A 16,903-nucleotide genomic window follows, 5' to 3' on the forward strand; every position below is an offset into this window, starting at 1 on the left:
TCAGTCACCCTTTCTGGCACAGAAATGTATATTTGAGCAGATTAATTCATTTCTTTAGCTGTCTTTGTCAAAGGACTCACTGCAGGCTCAGGAACTTTAAGATCCTTGTCTGAGTGTCACTGTGCAGATGGTTTAAAAAAAGAAGAGCGCAACAACATATCAAATCATTTTGCAATATAACATTTTTAATGAAGAAAAATACAGCAAATAAATTATAAAATAATGTTAACAACCACAGTTTATACTGTCACAATGGGTCACAATGGAGCAATAAACACATACTTGTGAAAAAGTATGCCATTTTCAGTTGCTTTTATCTCTAAAAATGAACTCTATCACATGTGCCAGGTGAACGTCTCCATGATAGTTATCAGAGACACTGGTAGCAGAGAGTTTGAGGCGCACAGTCAGTGAAGTTAATGCTTCTCATAGCCACTACATGTTATCATGCATTCTGTAAAGACCGTGGGGCCAAGAGAAAGAGCCAACCATCTTTGGCATTCTTCTGAAAGGGGAATGTGAAGCTTTACAACTTATCTTCAAAATGTTGCACCTTCAGAAGTGCCGGATGAAGCTGCGACAAAAGAACTGTCGAGAAAGTTGTTATAGTGCAAATTTCAACATTCACCATATTTCAATATAATGATAATAATAATGATAATGATGAGGATAATAATAATGATAATAATAATGATGATAATGATAATAATAATGATAACTATGATAATAATGATAATGACAATGATAATAATAATGATAATAACTATGATAATGACAATGATGATAATAATAATGATAATGATAACAATGATATCATCTAATGATGATAATAATGATAATGAAAAATAATAATAATGATAATTATAATGATAATAATAATGATAATAATGATAATTATAATGACGCTTTAAGTGTTTGGCTCCAATAGCTGATTAAACTAATTTCTTTCAAGTACCTCTCAACAAGAGACTTATACACTAAATCTAACCTTCAAAAACATAATATACTGTATGAAAGGATTTCTTAAACCCAACAGGGTACCGATACATACAAATACAAACATGAAGAAATGTTTAACGTTGCATCATAAAACTTAATTTGTTGCATAGTATTCTGAAGTCTTTTACGTGTTGTATTTGCCGAGTGGAAAGGTAGGAGTTCCACCACACAGAAAAAAAATACAATGCATAGTCCCGTTTTCAAAGATCATTAACCAAAATATACTATGCAACACCCTTTTTTTTTATCTGTAAGTGCCAGAGAGATTGTGCTGATCTCCTGACACCTGCAGACAGTTTGGCCAGACTGCCAAACTCAGGCTGGCAGCAAACAGAAGACCAAGTGCTTTAAAGGGACATAGCGTTACTGAACGTCATCTCTCCCACTGGATTTAAAAAAAAGGTGGTTTGAGGAGTCTCTTATGAGCAGCCACACTCCTCCACAATCATGTTCTGAATGTCCTTTTTAATAATCATCTGCTCTTCATTATAGTACAGCATGGACATGGCCCGAAGCCGTGTGGGGACACAGCAGGACTTGATGCTCTGGAAGGGGCCATAGCCCCGCATTCGATAGTGATTGATGACAGTGGAATGGAAGGAGAGAGACGTGCCTGTGATACTCGCCACATGACTGGGGCAGTCTCCCTCACAATAATTGGCATGGTAGCCAGATGGAGCAATAATCCAGTCATTCCAGCCAATGTCCTTGAAGTTTACATAGAACTGGTGCTTGCAACAGATACGGATTTTCCCATCACATTCAAGGCCTCGCTTGGTCCGCCGGGGGCTTGACTCATCTCCCACTCTGAGGGCCACCATGAGGAATGGTCGATGGGACTGCTCTCTGTCTTTTGATGACCCCCTATCCACTGCTACCAGGACAGGCATGGCTCCAGCTTCAGCACACAAAGGGCAGGACACCCGTAGATGGAGGAGGCTCTCACCTCTGTCCAGAAGGGCCTGGACAGCTCGTGGTACTGGGAGGGTATGCCAGCCACTGCGACGTACATCCACCATCTTCTCTGACAAAGCCTCCTCCTCCTGGGCCGGATTAGGCTCCGTGGAGGAGGCCTGAGGCTGATGGCGCTGAAGAAGCTGGAGGGTGACTTTGCCCTTGGCACGATTTACCTTGCCTGACTTAAGGAAGATCCAAATGTTGGCTTGTTCCACTAAATATGAGCTGCTTCCCTCCTTTGAAATGTCAAAGGTCAAAGTGCTTGGAGAGTCCCCTAGTGAATGAAAGAGCAGGAATAGTTTATTAGCATGAAATAATCATAGCCACACAGAAGTACAGTGCAGTTATTGCATTTGGTCGTTTGTGTGTTTGTGTGTGTATCTGTGTGCAGCTAATCTTGCATACGGCTGGATGTATCAGCCTAATAAGTTTTGTGCAGTTATGACTGTATGATCAATAACCTCTCATGGTTGCAGTGATTCAAAACCTTTGACAATCGTTTGTTCTCACTACTGTCACTGCCTCTCTTCATTCACTCTCTAACTCGCTCGACCAGCACGGCTCCCTACCCCACTCGGAGGAACACCAAAGATAACAACCTCAGTTCTTATTTTCATAACATAATAATCATAACAACTTTATTTTTCAGCACTTTTTTAAAACAATGGCACAAAGTGTTTTACCAAGAAATAAAACCAGACTGGGCAAAAATAAAAGTGAGACCAAATAAGTCAAAGTAAAAATAAAAACTATACATAAATAAAAACAAATATCAAACATTTGTAAAAGCTTTCACAAAAAGAAAAGTTTTAAGACAAGATTTAAAAGATGCTACAGACTTAGTTTGTCTTAGCTCAACAGGAAGAGAGGTCCATAATGTGGGGGCTCGAACAGCAAAAGCCCAACCACCCTTTGTAACAAACCCAGACCTGGCACTAAGCAGCAGGGCTCCATCTGTGGCTCTTAATGGCTGAGGGGGGACATATCAGGTCAGCACCTCACTGTTATGCGTGATTTGTTTATTTCTGTTATTGTGTAACTGTATTGTTCGTGATAATATGTGGAGTGTCTGTTGTTGTTCATGTAGTATGTATTGTGCTGCAGAGTTTAAAGTGTACAAAAAAAATTCCACCGGCCTTGGTCGTGTGACTAATAAAACAATCTAATCTAATCTAATCTAATCTAATCTAAATTAATTCCTGATTTTTCCCTTTTTCTCCCAATTTAGTGGCCAATCGCTCCCTATTTTAGTTCAAACACCCACCCTCGTATCCAAAGGAATTGAATCAAGTGCAACTGGACTTGGTATATATCCGGATATAAAGTCCAGTTGCACTTGATTCATTTCCTTTGGATAACCATGACCTGGATGAATGAGAACATTCACAGACACCCACCCTCATATTGCACGCGTTCGCCGACTGCATCTCTCTGGCCAGCAGTGTTGAATGAGACGCCTCCACTCTCGTGACAAGGCGAATCCAGGCCGAACCACTACTTTTTCCCATACACACAGAGACGCATTCATGTGATGAACACAAGCCGACGCCGCCCCCCTCCAGAAGACAGTGTTGCCAATTACTGCTGCTTCATTGAGTCCGGCCATAGTCGGATCTGACGAGACCGAGGTGCGAACCCCCGGTCCCCAGTGGGAACTGCATCGACACAAAGCCGATGCTTAGACCGCTACACCACAACAGACCCCTCTAATCTAATCTAATCTAATCTAATCTAATCTAATCTAGTCTAATCTACTCTACTCTAATCTAGTATAATCTCATCTCATTTTATCTCATCTCATCTAATCTAAAATAATCTAGCCTAATCTAATCTCTACTCTAATATACTCTAATCTAATCTAATCTCATCTCATCATCTCATGTTATCTCATGTTATCTCATCTAGTCTCATCTCATCATCTCATCTACTCTAATCTAAAATAATCTAGTCTAATCTAATCTCTACTCTACTCTAATATACTCTAATCTAATCTCATCATCTCATGTTATCTCATCTCATCTCATCTCATCTACTCTAATCTAATCTATTCTAATCTAATCTAATCTAAAATAATCTAATCTAATCTCTACTCTAATATACTCTAATCTAATCTAATCTCATCATCTCATGTTATCTCATGTTATCTCATCTCATCTACTCTAATCTAATCTAGTATAATCTCATCTCATTTTATCTAATCTCATCTCATCTCATCTAATCTAATCTAAAATAATCTAGTCTAATCTAGTCTCTACTCTACTCGAATATACTCTAATCTAATCTCATCATCTCATGTTATCTCATCTCATCTCATCATCTCATCTCATGTCATGTCATCTACTCTAATCTAATCTACTCTAATCTAATCTAAAATAATCTAGTCTAATCTAATCTCTAATATACTCTAATCTAATCTCATCTCATCTCATGTTATCTCATCTCATCTCATCTAATCTAATCTAAAAACCGGCCGTTATGGTTGTTTTAGGTAGGAGTGAAATCCCGGTCATTCTAATGTTAATTTTTAGAAAGTTTTCAGACCTCCAGGAGTTAATGTCAGAGAGGCAAATTGTGAGGTCTGTTAGCATGTGATGCTTCTTGTGTTGTAATTTGATGTTGTTTTATTTTATTCTTTGAGGGGTGCTCTTGGTTCATTTTGTTGTAAGTGGTTGTGGGTTGAAAGAAAGAAGAAAACCCCGGAACTGTAGAATCGTTTTTAGATAGTTACGATTGTCAAGTACGGAATATGAATATGAATATGTTAATGAAGGAATTTAAACATACATTGCTGCCTTGGAATTAGATTTAATAACTTTACATTGGCGAGGAGGATTAAACGTTTTCTTCCAGAAACAAGGACACCACAATTTAACGTAGCCACCGAGGAGGTAGAGTTACGCAGAACAGTAGAAAAAGCTCTGTTGGTGAGGTAAGAGCGTAATAAGCTAAGAGCCGAGCCCTTGATGCCAACCCGAGTCTCTAAGTGATGTAAGACGATGTTGTGACTGACTGTGGCAAAGGCGGAACTGAAGTCTAAAAGAACTATAATTGAGCAGTCACCTCTGTCTGCAGTCAGCAGTAGGTCATTGGTGACTTTAACTAGAGCTGTCTCTGTACTATGAAGTGCTCTAAAACTATAATGGAAACTATGAAAAACAGTATTAGTGTTCATAAAAAAAAATCAATTGAGAAGAAATTACTCTCTCCAGAACCTTAAATAGAAAAGACAATTTGGAGATTGGTCTGTAGTTACTTAGGGACAGGGGATCTAAATTAGGTTTCTTCAGCAATGAGTGAACAATGGCATGTTTAAAACTGTACCTCCTTGAGCAGCTTAGTGGGAATGATGTCTAAGATGCAGGAGGAGGAGTTCATAATGGAGACTGTACCATCCATCCATCCATTATCTGAACCGCTTATCCTGCTCTCAGGGTCGCGGGGATGCTGGAGCCAATCCCAGCAGTACCCTAACACTGAAATTGTAATTGGTTGAAACTGAGTAAAAGAGGCAGAATTAACATGGGGAATGGAATGAATGCAAGAGCCTGGCCGGATTTGGGACCTGACATTCTCCACTTTATTTACCAAATGAGTGAGAAATTTTTCGGACAACTCATCATCAGGTTGAAAAAGAGAAGTGGAGGGACCATTAATAACAAAATCAATTACCCTAAAGAGAACTTCAGAATTGTGGTTATTTCTCAATATTAGTTCAGAGAAGTATGCTGATCTCGCATCCTTAACTGCCTTCTGGTAAATTAACATTTGGTTTTTAAGGGTGTTATGTGTTAATTTGGACTTGTTGGCCTTCCACTGTCGTTTTTCTACAAAGTCTTCTAAGGGCATAGGTGTGATCTTTCAGCCAGGGGAGGTTATTTAATTTTTGTTTCCTAGTTTTAAATGGTGCAGTTTGGTCTAGGATGGATTGGCACTGATCACTGAATGAATTTAAAAGTGCATCTGGATTGGGGGGGATAAAGAGGGATTAAAGGATGATGAATTAAAAGCGACACAGAATGTAACTGCAGAGCCAGTGTTGCAAATGAGAGAGCGTGTTTTAGGATAGTGACTAGGAGTAGCAAGCTGTAGTGGGACTTTGAAAATGATAGTTTTATGGTCAGATACAGGTATATCCACCAGATTAAAATATTCGAGAGAGAAACCAGAGGAGAGTACAAGGTCTAAAATGTGGCCTTTGGAGTGTGTTGCCCCTTTAACAGATTGAATGAGGTTAAAAGGGTCTATAACATCCAAAAATGTGAGGTGATGGAATGGGAAGGACAACACACATGAATATTAAAATCTCCAAGAATAAGCACCCTGTCATATTTTGGCATGACAATAGATAAAAGGTCAGAAAACTCAGCGATAAAACTAACTGGATTAGGGGGCCTATAAATTAAGATGCAGTGAAAGGGGGAAGGGCCAGTAATAATAGTAATTAAAGAAAAAAAACATTAAAAGGATGGCACTTAAGACCTAACTTATAAAAAACAGCTAGGCCACCCCCTCTACCAGAGGGCCTGGGAATGTCAAAATGTGCAAAATCAGGGGGGCGAGCCTCAATCAGGGGAACAGTGTCCCCTGGGGACACTGTCTCAGTAATCATAAAAAGTCCAGATTACTGGAAACGATAACATCATTAATGATAAAGGACTTATTACCCAGAGATCTCACATTCGAGAGGCCAACACTGTTTGGTGTCACAGCAGAATTAACACCACAGGAGGACAACAAATAGGACGCTAATTGTAGATATTTGCTGCAGATATTCGGTTGTTGTTGTTTCTACTATTAGATACGTCGTGTGGATTAGAGGCACACTGCCTAATAATTGTCTGTATGGGGAAAACTCCCAGTGAAAGGGTCAATGACAGATGAGGCCAGTGGAGGGAGTCAGCAGGCCGAAGAGTATCGTCGAGCGCCGCCACAGGCGGAGAGGCTCTGAGAGGGAAGCGTGAGATGTAAACAGCCAGTCACGTGGAGAGGGCTGTACAGCGTGCTGCAGGTTGGCTGCTAGCATCCAGCTACCCAGCCTGTTTGGGTGGACTCCGTAAGATCTGAAGAAGGAGAGACGCTCCCTAAACAGATTACATTTATCAATAAAACCATAATTAAGCTGGGTAAACCATTTGTGCTTGTGCATGTGTGACTCATATATGGTTGACGCAGCTCAAGCAGCAACACGATCAAAAGTTGGGTTCGGTGCTTGGTCCTCTCCTGTTAGTCCTTTACATGCTCCATCTTATCAACATCATGTGTTGTCATGGTTTCCACTTCTACAACAATGAAGTCTAGCTCTACATCACCACTAAATCCATCACTGCTGCAACTCACTCCACACTGACCAACTGCCTCATTGATATTAAATCATGGATGCAAGTCAAGTTCCTCAAACTAAATTGTAATAAATCTGAGATGATCATCATCGGTCCAAAACCACTTACCAAAACCACTCACAACTTCTGCCTCACCATCGATAACTCCACTCTGTCCCCCATAACTCCTCTGTCTCCTCCCCACACATCCATAACTCCTCTGTCTCCTCCCCACATATCCGCAACCTCAAAATCATTTTTGACAGCAGCAGCCTTTTTGACAACAACCAAATCACCAGAACTGCCTTTTTCCACCTAAAAGACATTGCTGGTGTCCCTCCACCGCTCTCCTTCTCTGCTGCTGAAACTCGGATCCAGGCCTTCATCACATCCAGAACTGGCTACTGCAGCAGCATTCTCTACGGCTCATCATCCAAAGTCCTGAACCAACTCCAGTACATCCAGAACTCTGCAGCTCACCTGCTCACTCACTGCTGCTCTTGTGACCACATCACCCCTGTCCTCCAGAACCTCCACTGGCTCCCTGTCCCACAACGGATCCAACTCAAAATCCTTCTCCTCACTCACAAAGGTCTCCATAACCAGGCCCCCTCCTACCTCACCGAGCTGCTCCACCAGCAGCAATTTTAGAAGTGTGGGTGTTCTAGGGGTGGGACATGAGCACCGCAACCCCCCGCCTTAGGCCCCCATTCCAATCAAAATGAATGCCATGTATTTCTACAGTTTCTTCACCACCATATGCAAATAATATTGAGTTCAAAATGTACATTGTAGCACCACCCCTTCACCCCAACATACTATATTCACCAGCATTCACATACCATAGTAAAGCAATGACCTTTGACTTTTTAGTATCTGTTAAAAAAACACTCTTTTGACAAAGATATAAAGAATAAGACGTTAATTCCCTTTTTTCTTATTTCATCCAGGATACACAACATGATGAAAACTGAGCTACATTGCCCAACTCGACCATACACATTACTCAAAACCAGCGTCAGTGGGTGAAATTGGCAAGAACACAGCACCTTTCACATTACAAAAACACCCAAAACCAGTGTCGGAAATAACAAAGGGAAAATTGTCCTTTTTGCCTAGTATTGTTGCACCTTAAAACACAATTATGGTGGAAGATGTCTGAGTATGAACATGCCACTAATTTTTTTTAGTGAGCAAAGGCAAAAAATGCCCAAATTGCCTACATCTGCTCATAACATCCAAAGATGCTCCTCCTTTTTTCCCTACAAGAAACAAATTCTTTGGCAATTGTCTTCCTGTCCAACATGTCAAGCTTTTCCTTGTGAATATGGTACACAGCCACACTGTTCAGGCATGCTTATGTCATAGTGCTCTGGAGCCATGCCTTACAGCCTCCAGAACCCACTGAACCCTCTCTCCACTTCAGCTGATGACACTGGGACAACAATAAGCAATCTCACAAGTGTTTCAACTTAATCAAAGAGACCACGGACCTCCGGACACATCCCCTGGAGAATACCAACAACATCACTGCTGGAATGAAAATTCTACTTGGTTCTGAACATTGCTAGTTGTGTCTTCAGGCATTCTGGATTGAGCTCTGGGTACTTCTGTTCAACATCACATACCTCTCCAGTTAAGAGGACTTGCTCCAGATTTCTGAATCATTCTCGTTCCTTCCTGCTCATATCGTTCTCTAATCTGCATATCCACGACATCAAGGACATTGTAGAACTGTGCTCTGTAGTACTCAGATGGGGATACATGTGCATGTGCAGGAGCACAGCCGGTAAAAGTTGAGGTGGCTTACGGACATGTGGAGATGCTGACACTGCACTGATCTGTCTTCACACAGATGGGTAGTTATTGCTGTCTTGTGACAATCAGAGTTTTCATATAAACTGACTCGCTCGATGGCCTTTCTCCAGCTCTTGAAGCCTGCTGAAATAAATGGAGGTTCTGCATTCTTTGCCAGTGGTGACGTATCTGTGTGAAATGCTTTGCAACAGTAAAAGCACAGCACACCTTCCATACCAGGACTGAAATAGAGCCATGGGAATCTGTTGGACCACTGTGTTTGGAATGTACGGATAGATTTCCCCACTGACTGCTTAACAATGAATTTGGGATCTGATTGATTTGGTTTAGTTGCTGAGAATAGTTGGTTGGAGACTGCCACAGTAGATGTGTCCAACACCTCTGTGACCTACACCATACTTTCTTCACCCTCAACATCTCCCTCTCCCTCTTCTTTGCCGAAGCCCTCTCCCTCTCCTTCTTCTCTTGTGTTCTCTCCCGCTCCCACTTCTTCTTCTCCCTGCTGTCCTTTGTCCTCCTGACTCCTAGGCCCTACTTCCTCATAAACATCCTACAAATAAAGTAAACATAATGGAACTGAATGTTGATATTCCTGAGCATTTTCTTCCTCCCTCGCCCCCCCCCCCATCTCCTCTGCCTTCTGCTGAATGTCTCTCTACCACAAACATGTCCAGAGCAACTATAAGTTGAGGGCAAACCTCAAAACTAATTTCATTTGACTGCTCACCTGTGCAACGTTAACGTCATCCTCTCTCATTGAGGTTGATGCCTGATGTGATTGCCTACCCTAAACAAGCAGAACACAGCAGTAATAGGAATGAGTTGATGCAGGAATTATGTTTTAAAATAGGTTTTAAGCTCAAGCTCAAACAAATAGCTTTTAGAGTGCAGAAGAGAGGCGAAGAAGAGTGCAGGCCGGGTGGAGAGAGCGTTAGGAGTGATTTGCAACAGAAAGGTATCAGCAAGAGTTGAAGGGAAGGTTTACAAGGGTTTTGAGACCAGCTATGTTACATATATATATATATAGATATATAGTTTTCCCCCCCGAAACCGTCAATGGTGTTCTTATAAGTGCTCAACTAATGAGGAATGGAATATCAATACAGATAATTTTCCTCTTCTTTTCAGCTGATGAGTGCGTGACGCACTCATGCGTGATGCACTTTAGCAGGTGATGATGAGTGCGCGACGCACGAAACAGGCCTGTACTGCAATGTATTAAAACTCGTTTTTCCTGTAGCTGTATATATATATTTGGTGGCATGGTGGCCCAGTGGTTAGCGCTGTTGCCTCGCGGCAAGAAGAAGGTCTTGGGTTCAAACCACCGGGGTTGTCCAACCTTGGGGGTCATCCCAGGTTGTCCTCTGTGTGGAGTTTGTATGGGTGCCCCGGTCTCCCCCATCATCAAAAAAGACATGTATGTTAGGTCTTATACTCCTGTGTCCCTGACCGAGGCATGGCAAGATGAAATGGAGTTGGTCCCCAGGCACTGCACTGCACGGCCGCTGCCCACTGCCCCTAGCTACACAGCTAGGATGAGTTAAATGCAGAGAACAGAATATCCCCACGGGGATCAATAAAGTAGTTAAAAAAATGTTATATGGTTTGGAGACAGTAGCACCGACAAAAAGACAGGGGGAGGAGCTGGAGGTGGCAGAGTTGAAGATGATACGATTTTCATTGGGAGTGATGAAGAAGGACAGGATTAGGAACGAGTATATTAGAGGGACGGCTCAGGTTGGACGGTTTGGAGACAAAGCAAGAGAGGCAAGATGGAGATGGTTTGGACATGTGGAGGAGAGATGCTGGGTATATTGGGAGAAGGATGCTGAATATGGAGCTGCCAGGGAAGGGGAGAAGAGGAGGGCCAAAGAGGAGGTTTATGGATGTGGTGAGGGAGGACATGCAGGTGACTGGTGTGACAGAGGGAGACCCAGAGGACAGGAAGAGATGGAAACGGATGATCCGCTGTGGCGCCCCCTAATGGGAGCAGCCGAAAGTAGTAGTCTCATGCCAAGATAGGTAAAAACTTCCAATTCGCCATTTACCTTCCAGTCTCCTGCAGGCTCGCTTAAGAGCATGTGTCTCATCATTAAACCAGGGTGTAGGCCTCTTTAGTCGCCTAGCTCTGGTAGTGAGAGGTGCAACTGAATCGAGGAGACTAGAGAGGGCCACATTTAGGTCACTAGTGAAATTTTCAACAAAGTCAGTTACCACAGTGAAAGGAGCCAAGACTTCAGGCAGCTGCTGGCCAGATGCAGCTACAGTGGCGGGACCGATATGGCGAATGGCAATTTCATCTCTGCTGACATTAACTGGACAGGCCAATAATGCTTCAAATTTGATGAGAAAATGATCTGACACAGCAGATGTGGTTGGTAAGACATTCAGATCAGAAACAGCTATTCCTTTAGATAAAACCAAACCAAGGGTGTTACCACTGCAATGAGTCGACTCTTGAACAAACTGAGTGAAGCCAAAAGTATCAACTGGTGCCAGAAAGGCTTTACTTAGAGGATCAGCAGCCTCATTCAGATGAATATTGAAATCACCAAGAATTAGAATCTCATCAGAGTGAGGTCTCCATTCAAGATGGCGGCGCGCTGGACGCAGCGGCTACTATGGTTCCCTGTTCAGTGTCGTGTTTTCTTTGTTGTTTATACGTTAGTGTGGAGTGTATTTACAAGTGTAGGTCCTGCGCTCTTCTACAGCTGTCAGGACCTGTTAACCCTCAGAGGGGATTACTCACTTCCCTCCACCATCACGGACAACTCCCCCATCCATATTATCCGCTCACCGGCCTCGCAGTGGAAACACTGCCCCCTGTCGGCAGCGTAAATAGAAGAGGGGGCAACGAGGCGGGCTACATGCTAAGCTAAGTAGCGCTCCCTTCAGAGTGTCCCTCCCCAGCATCTTCATGGCTAATGTCCGGTCGTTAGCTAACAACATGGAGGAGATAAGACTCAGGCTGTCCTCTCAGAAAAGGCTGCAGAACTGCTGTCTGCTGATGTTTATGGAGACTTGGCTCAGCAGCAACATGGCGACTCGGCAGTCGAGCTAGCGGGCCGCACAGCCTTCCGTGCCGACAGGACAGCGGACTCCGGCAAGACCCGCGGAGGAGGTTTGAGTATTTATGTCAGTATCTCTTGGTGCAACAATATAAAGATGGTTGAAAGGCATTGCTCTGCTGATCTGGAGCTCCTTATGATTCAGTGCAGGCCTTTTTACCTGCCCAGGGAGCTAACGGCCATTAGCATCGCCGCTGTATACATCCCCCCACATGCTAATGCTAAGGTAGCACTGAAGCGGCTACAATGTGCCATCAGCAGACAACAGACTAAACACCCGGACAATGCCTTTATCATAGATGGTGACTTTAATCAGGCTAACCTCAGGGCTGTACTGCCCAAATTCCATCAGCATGTCTCCTGCCCCACTAGGGGACAAAACACCCTGGACCATCTCTATACAAACATTAAGGACTCATACAAAGCTACTCCCTGCCCTCATCTGGGGCATTCTGACCACCTCTGCCTGTTCCTGGTCCCAGCCTACAAACCCTTAATAAAACGGGTCAAGCCAGCAGTAAAGACAATCACTGTCCGGCCAGAAGGAGCAGTCTCTGAACTCCAGGACTGTTTTGAAAACACAGACTGGAGTATTTTTGCACATTCAGCTGCCCATGGCTCCCATATAGACATTAATGAACAGACATCTGCCATACTAGCCTACATTAACTTTTGCACTGAGAGTGTCACAACAAAGAAATCAGTCTGCACCTTTCCAAACCAGAAACCCTGGATGACCAGTGAGGTCCGGCAGCTGCTGAAGGTCCGGGGTGCAGCATTCAAGTCAGGTAACTGAGGCCTACAGCACAGCCAGACCCAACCTCAAAAAGGGCATCAGAACAGCAAAACATAAATATTCCCTACAAATAGAGGACCACTTTCACAATAACTCTGATCCTCGGCAAATGTGGCAAGGCATTCAGTCTATCACAGACTACAAAAGCTCTAATCGGGGCCCCGCTGTCCATGATGCCTCCCTGCCAGACAAGCTAAGTCATTTCTATGCCCGCTTCAACAAGGACAATACTGACCCAGCCACAAAAATCCCCAGCCACCCAGAAAACCAGGTGCTCACTCTATCAGTCGCAGAGGTCAGAGAATCACTGCGCAGAGTGAACACACGGAAGGCTGCCGGACCGGACGGCATACCGGGTTGGGTCTACCGGGAATGTGCCGACCAGCTGGCTGAGGTCTTCACACCTGTATTTAACCTCTCACTGTCCCAATCTAAAGTCCCGGCATGCTTTAAGACCACCTCTATCATTCCTGTCTCCAAGAAACCAACATCCACATGTCGGAATGACTACCGACCCATAGCACTCACCCCCATTGCCATGAAGTGCTTTGAAAGACTGGTTCTGGCTCACATCAAAAACATTATCCGCCCCACATTCGACCCACATCAGTTCGCCTACCGTCCCAAAAGGTCTACTGAGGTTGCCACTGCCCTGCACGTTGCTCTGACCCACCTTGAACTTAAATACACATACATCCGGATGCTGTTTATAGATTATTAGAAGAACCCCGCTACAATGTAGCGGTTTGGTCATCCACCTGTCTAAATCTCCCTCCTCTTCATCCTGCCGGCTAACCGACTTCCCCCTGCCCCTCAACCCCCACCCCCACTCCCTCCCCCCAAATGCTCAGAATCATCTGAAATGCCAAGAAAAGTGGTGTTACGTTCCCCGTTAAAAGGTCCAGGGGAAATAACAAAGAAAATAAAAGTATCCCGGGGGAATAAGAAAGGTGGGAGGCGGAACCAGGTGTAAAAACAGATTTATTAACGAAAAGACCCTTTAGTCAAACTATAAGATAAACAGGCAACTAAAGATGCTGGCTCTTAACTAACCAGGCTTTAACAAAGACTCAGGTCAAACCAAACCGAAACAAGAACACTAATAAGCTTCACCCTCCTTCTCAAGGAGTATATACACAAGAGCTTGCTCTCTGGTTGGCAACAGTGGCCCACTGGCCGTCTCTCTCCACACACTGCTATCAACAATGGCCCACTGGCGCTGTTGGGTGTCTCTCTCCAAGTTATATACCCAGCTGATGAGGAATTGGGGTCACCTGGGCTCAATCAGCAGTTCCACAGGAGGCGGGGCATTACCTGGAGAGGGACAATTACAGACACACGGCACTAGGGCCGTAACAAGTGGCTTTTAGCCATTTTTAGAAAATGCATATTTTGCATAATTATTATAATTATTTTAATTTTCTGCTATTTTTCTGGTTCTCTCTGGAACAATACCTACCACCTCCAAAAAAAATTAGGATCATAAGTGCATTTTTGCAAAAATGCATATTTTGCACAATGCCAAAACATTTCTAAGTGCCAGAATTTTTTTTTATATAGGTGAAAAAATCAAAGTTGCTCAGAATCATCTGACATGCCGAGAAAGGTGGTTTTTAGCCATTTTTAGAAAAATGCATATTTTGCATATTTGTGCATAATTATGCATAATTTTAATTTTCTGGGATTTTTCCCTTACTCTCTGAGACAATACCTACCACCTCCAAAAAGAATTAGGCTCATAAGTGCTTTAGTTTTCGGTCCCGCTATCTACACTAACACCACACACACACATATTCCGAAAATATATGAGTAGATAGCTCTGCTTTCAACACCATCATCCCCACCAAACTAACCACCAAACTCCTCTCCCTTGGCCTCAACCCCTCCCTCTGTAACTGGACCCTGGACTTCCTGACCAACAGACCTCAGTCTGTTAGGTTAGGTGACCATACCTCCTCCACCCTGACCCCCAGCACAGGTGCCCCTCAAGGCTGTGTTCTGAGCCCCCTCCTTTTCTCCCTCTTTACCCACGACTGCCTGCCAACTCACCCTTCAAATGTTATAGTTAAGTTTGCAGATGACACCACAGTCATTGGCCGTATCACCAACAATGACGAGATGGCCTACAGGGATGAGATTCAGCCCCTCACATCATGGTGTACTACCAACAATCTTGTCCTTAATGTGCAGAAGACGAAGGAGCTGATTGTGGACTTCAGGAGGTCTAGAGGCTGCAGCCACTCCCCCATACACATCAATGGGGTGGAAGTGGAGCGTGTTTCCAGCTTTAAAATCCTTGGAGTCCACATCAGCGACGACCTTTCGTGGACATTAAAAACCCAGGCCCTTGTGAAAAAGGCCCAACATTTCCTGAGGAGGCTGAGGAGCGCCCGTCTACCCCCCAAAATTCTCACCAACTTCTACCACTGCACCATAGAGAGCATCCTGACCATCTGCATGTCAGTGTGGTACAGCAACTGCACCTCAGTAGACCAGAAAGCTCTGCAGCGGGTCGTCAAGGCGGCCCAGCAGATCACCGGTACCCAGCTCCCAGCCATAAAAGACATTTATCACAAACGCTGCCTTCGAAGGGGTCTGAGCATCAGCAGAGATCCCACCCACCCCCACCATGGACGGTTCTCCCCCCTGCTGTGCTCTGGGAGGCGCTACAGGAGCCTCAGAGCCCGCACTACCAGGCTCAAAAACAGCTTCTTTCCACAAGCTGTTGCCCACCTGAACCTGGCCACCCACTGAATGTCTGTAGATATTTTTAAATATTTTATACTCCAGCTCTCTTTTAACTTATTTCTAGCTTTTGGTCTTCATGTGTGTATATCTTATATTGTGTTTGCTGTGTTTGTGTGTGTCTGTCTTGCACTGTTTGGTGAAGCCACAGCCCTCATTTCATTTTTAACATGTGCCTGCACATTGTTGTTAATGACAATAAATTGAATTTAATTGAATTGAATAATAAGGCCTGAGACAAATTCTCCAAATTCTTCAGTAAATAACAAGTAACAGCCAGGAGGTCGATAGAGTATCACAATTTGGACTGAGCCAAGTCTATTCATGGCTGAGGGAGATGGACCAAGAATAAGAGACTCAAAAGACTGCAATTTAGATTCAAGTCTAGAAGTCAGATTGAAAATAGATTTATATATTAAGGCAACACCCCCACCTTGTTTATTTACCTGAGCTACATGGGCATAAGTATAGTCAGGTGGGGAAGCTTCATTTAAGGGAAGGAAAACATTCGGTTTCAGCCATGTTTCACATAACCCAATCATATCCACACTACGGTGAAGAATCAGATCATGTATTAGAAAGGCTTTGGTAGACAATGATTTGATATTTATGAAACCAAATCTAAGCGTCTTGTGGAAGTGATCAGCAGTAGGCAGAGCTTTAGAGCTACCAATAGGTGAAAGATTAATTGGAATTAGACACCTTGTTGAGAGTTTTGACAACCAACGCTTTGGACGATATGTGGTCACATTCTTGATAACCTTAGCTGTTTGGTTTTGTAGATTATTAGGTACTTTGTCACACATCTCACCACTACCAGTGGTAGGAATAATTACTAGATTATTGTGATTCACACATTTAGGAGAGGAGAGGTTGGGAGCAATACAGCAGGGTAGGGAGACAGTCTCAATGTTATAGACCAAGCTATCAGGCTGATAATCTACACTACACTACACACACACACACACACACACACACACACACACACACACACATATATATATATATATATATATATATATATATATATATATATATATATATATAAGGACTCCTTATTTTAAGGAACAGTTGGCAACCCTACTACCAACGGGGCTGGTGAGTGGCAGTCGGAAGAGGTGACTGCAGACCAGGCCACACGACTGGTGGCTTGCCCACCGGTAAACAGAGACAAAGTCCGCCGCAAGTGCCGATGAGGCTGA

General features: G+C 43.5%; 1 protein-coding gene across 1 annotated transcript in view; it reads right to left on the minus strand.

Moving 5' to 3' along the window:
• Positions 1 to 790: 790 nt before the first annotated feature.
• inhbab (inhibin subunit beta Ab) overlaps positions 791 to 16,903 on the minus strand; it is an 81,355-nt gene continuing 65,242 nt past the window's right edge. The window contains exon 2 of the mRNA XM_056293322.1: positions 791 to 2,230. Within this exon, the coding sequence (XP_056149297.1) occupies positions 1,419 to 2,230 (812 nt within the window). The 3' untranslated portion in view covers positions 791 to 1,418. The remainder of the gene's footprint in view (positions 2,231 to 16,903) is intronic.

This window comes from Lampris incognitus, chromosome 14 (assembly GCF_029633865.1).
Source record: "Lampris incognitus isolate fLamInc1 chromosome 14, fLamInc1.hap2, whole genome shotgun sequence".
NCBI lineage: Eukaryota > Metazoa > Chordata > Actinopteri > Lampriformes > Lampridae > Lampris > Lampris incognitus.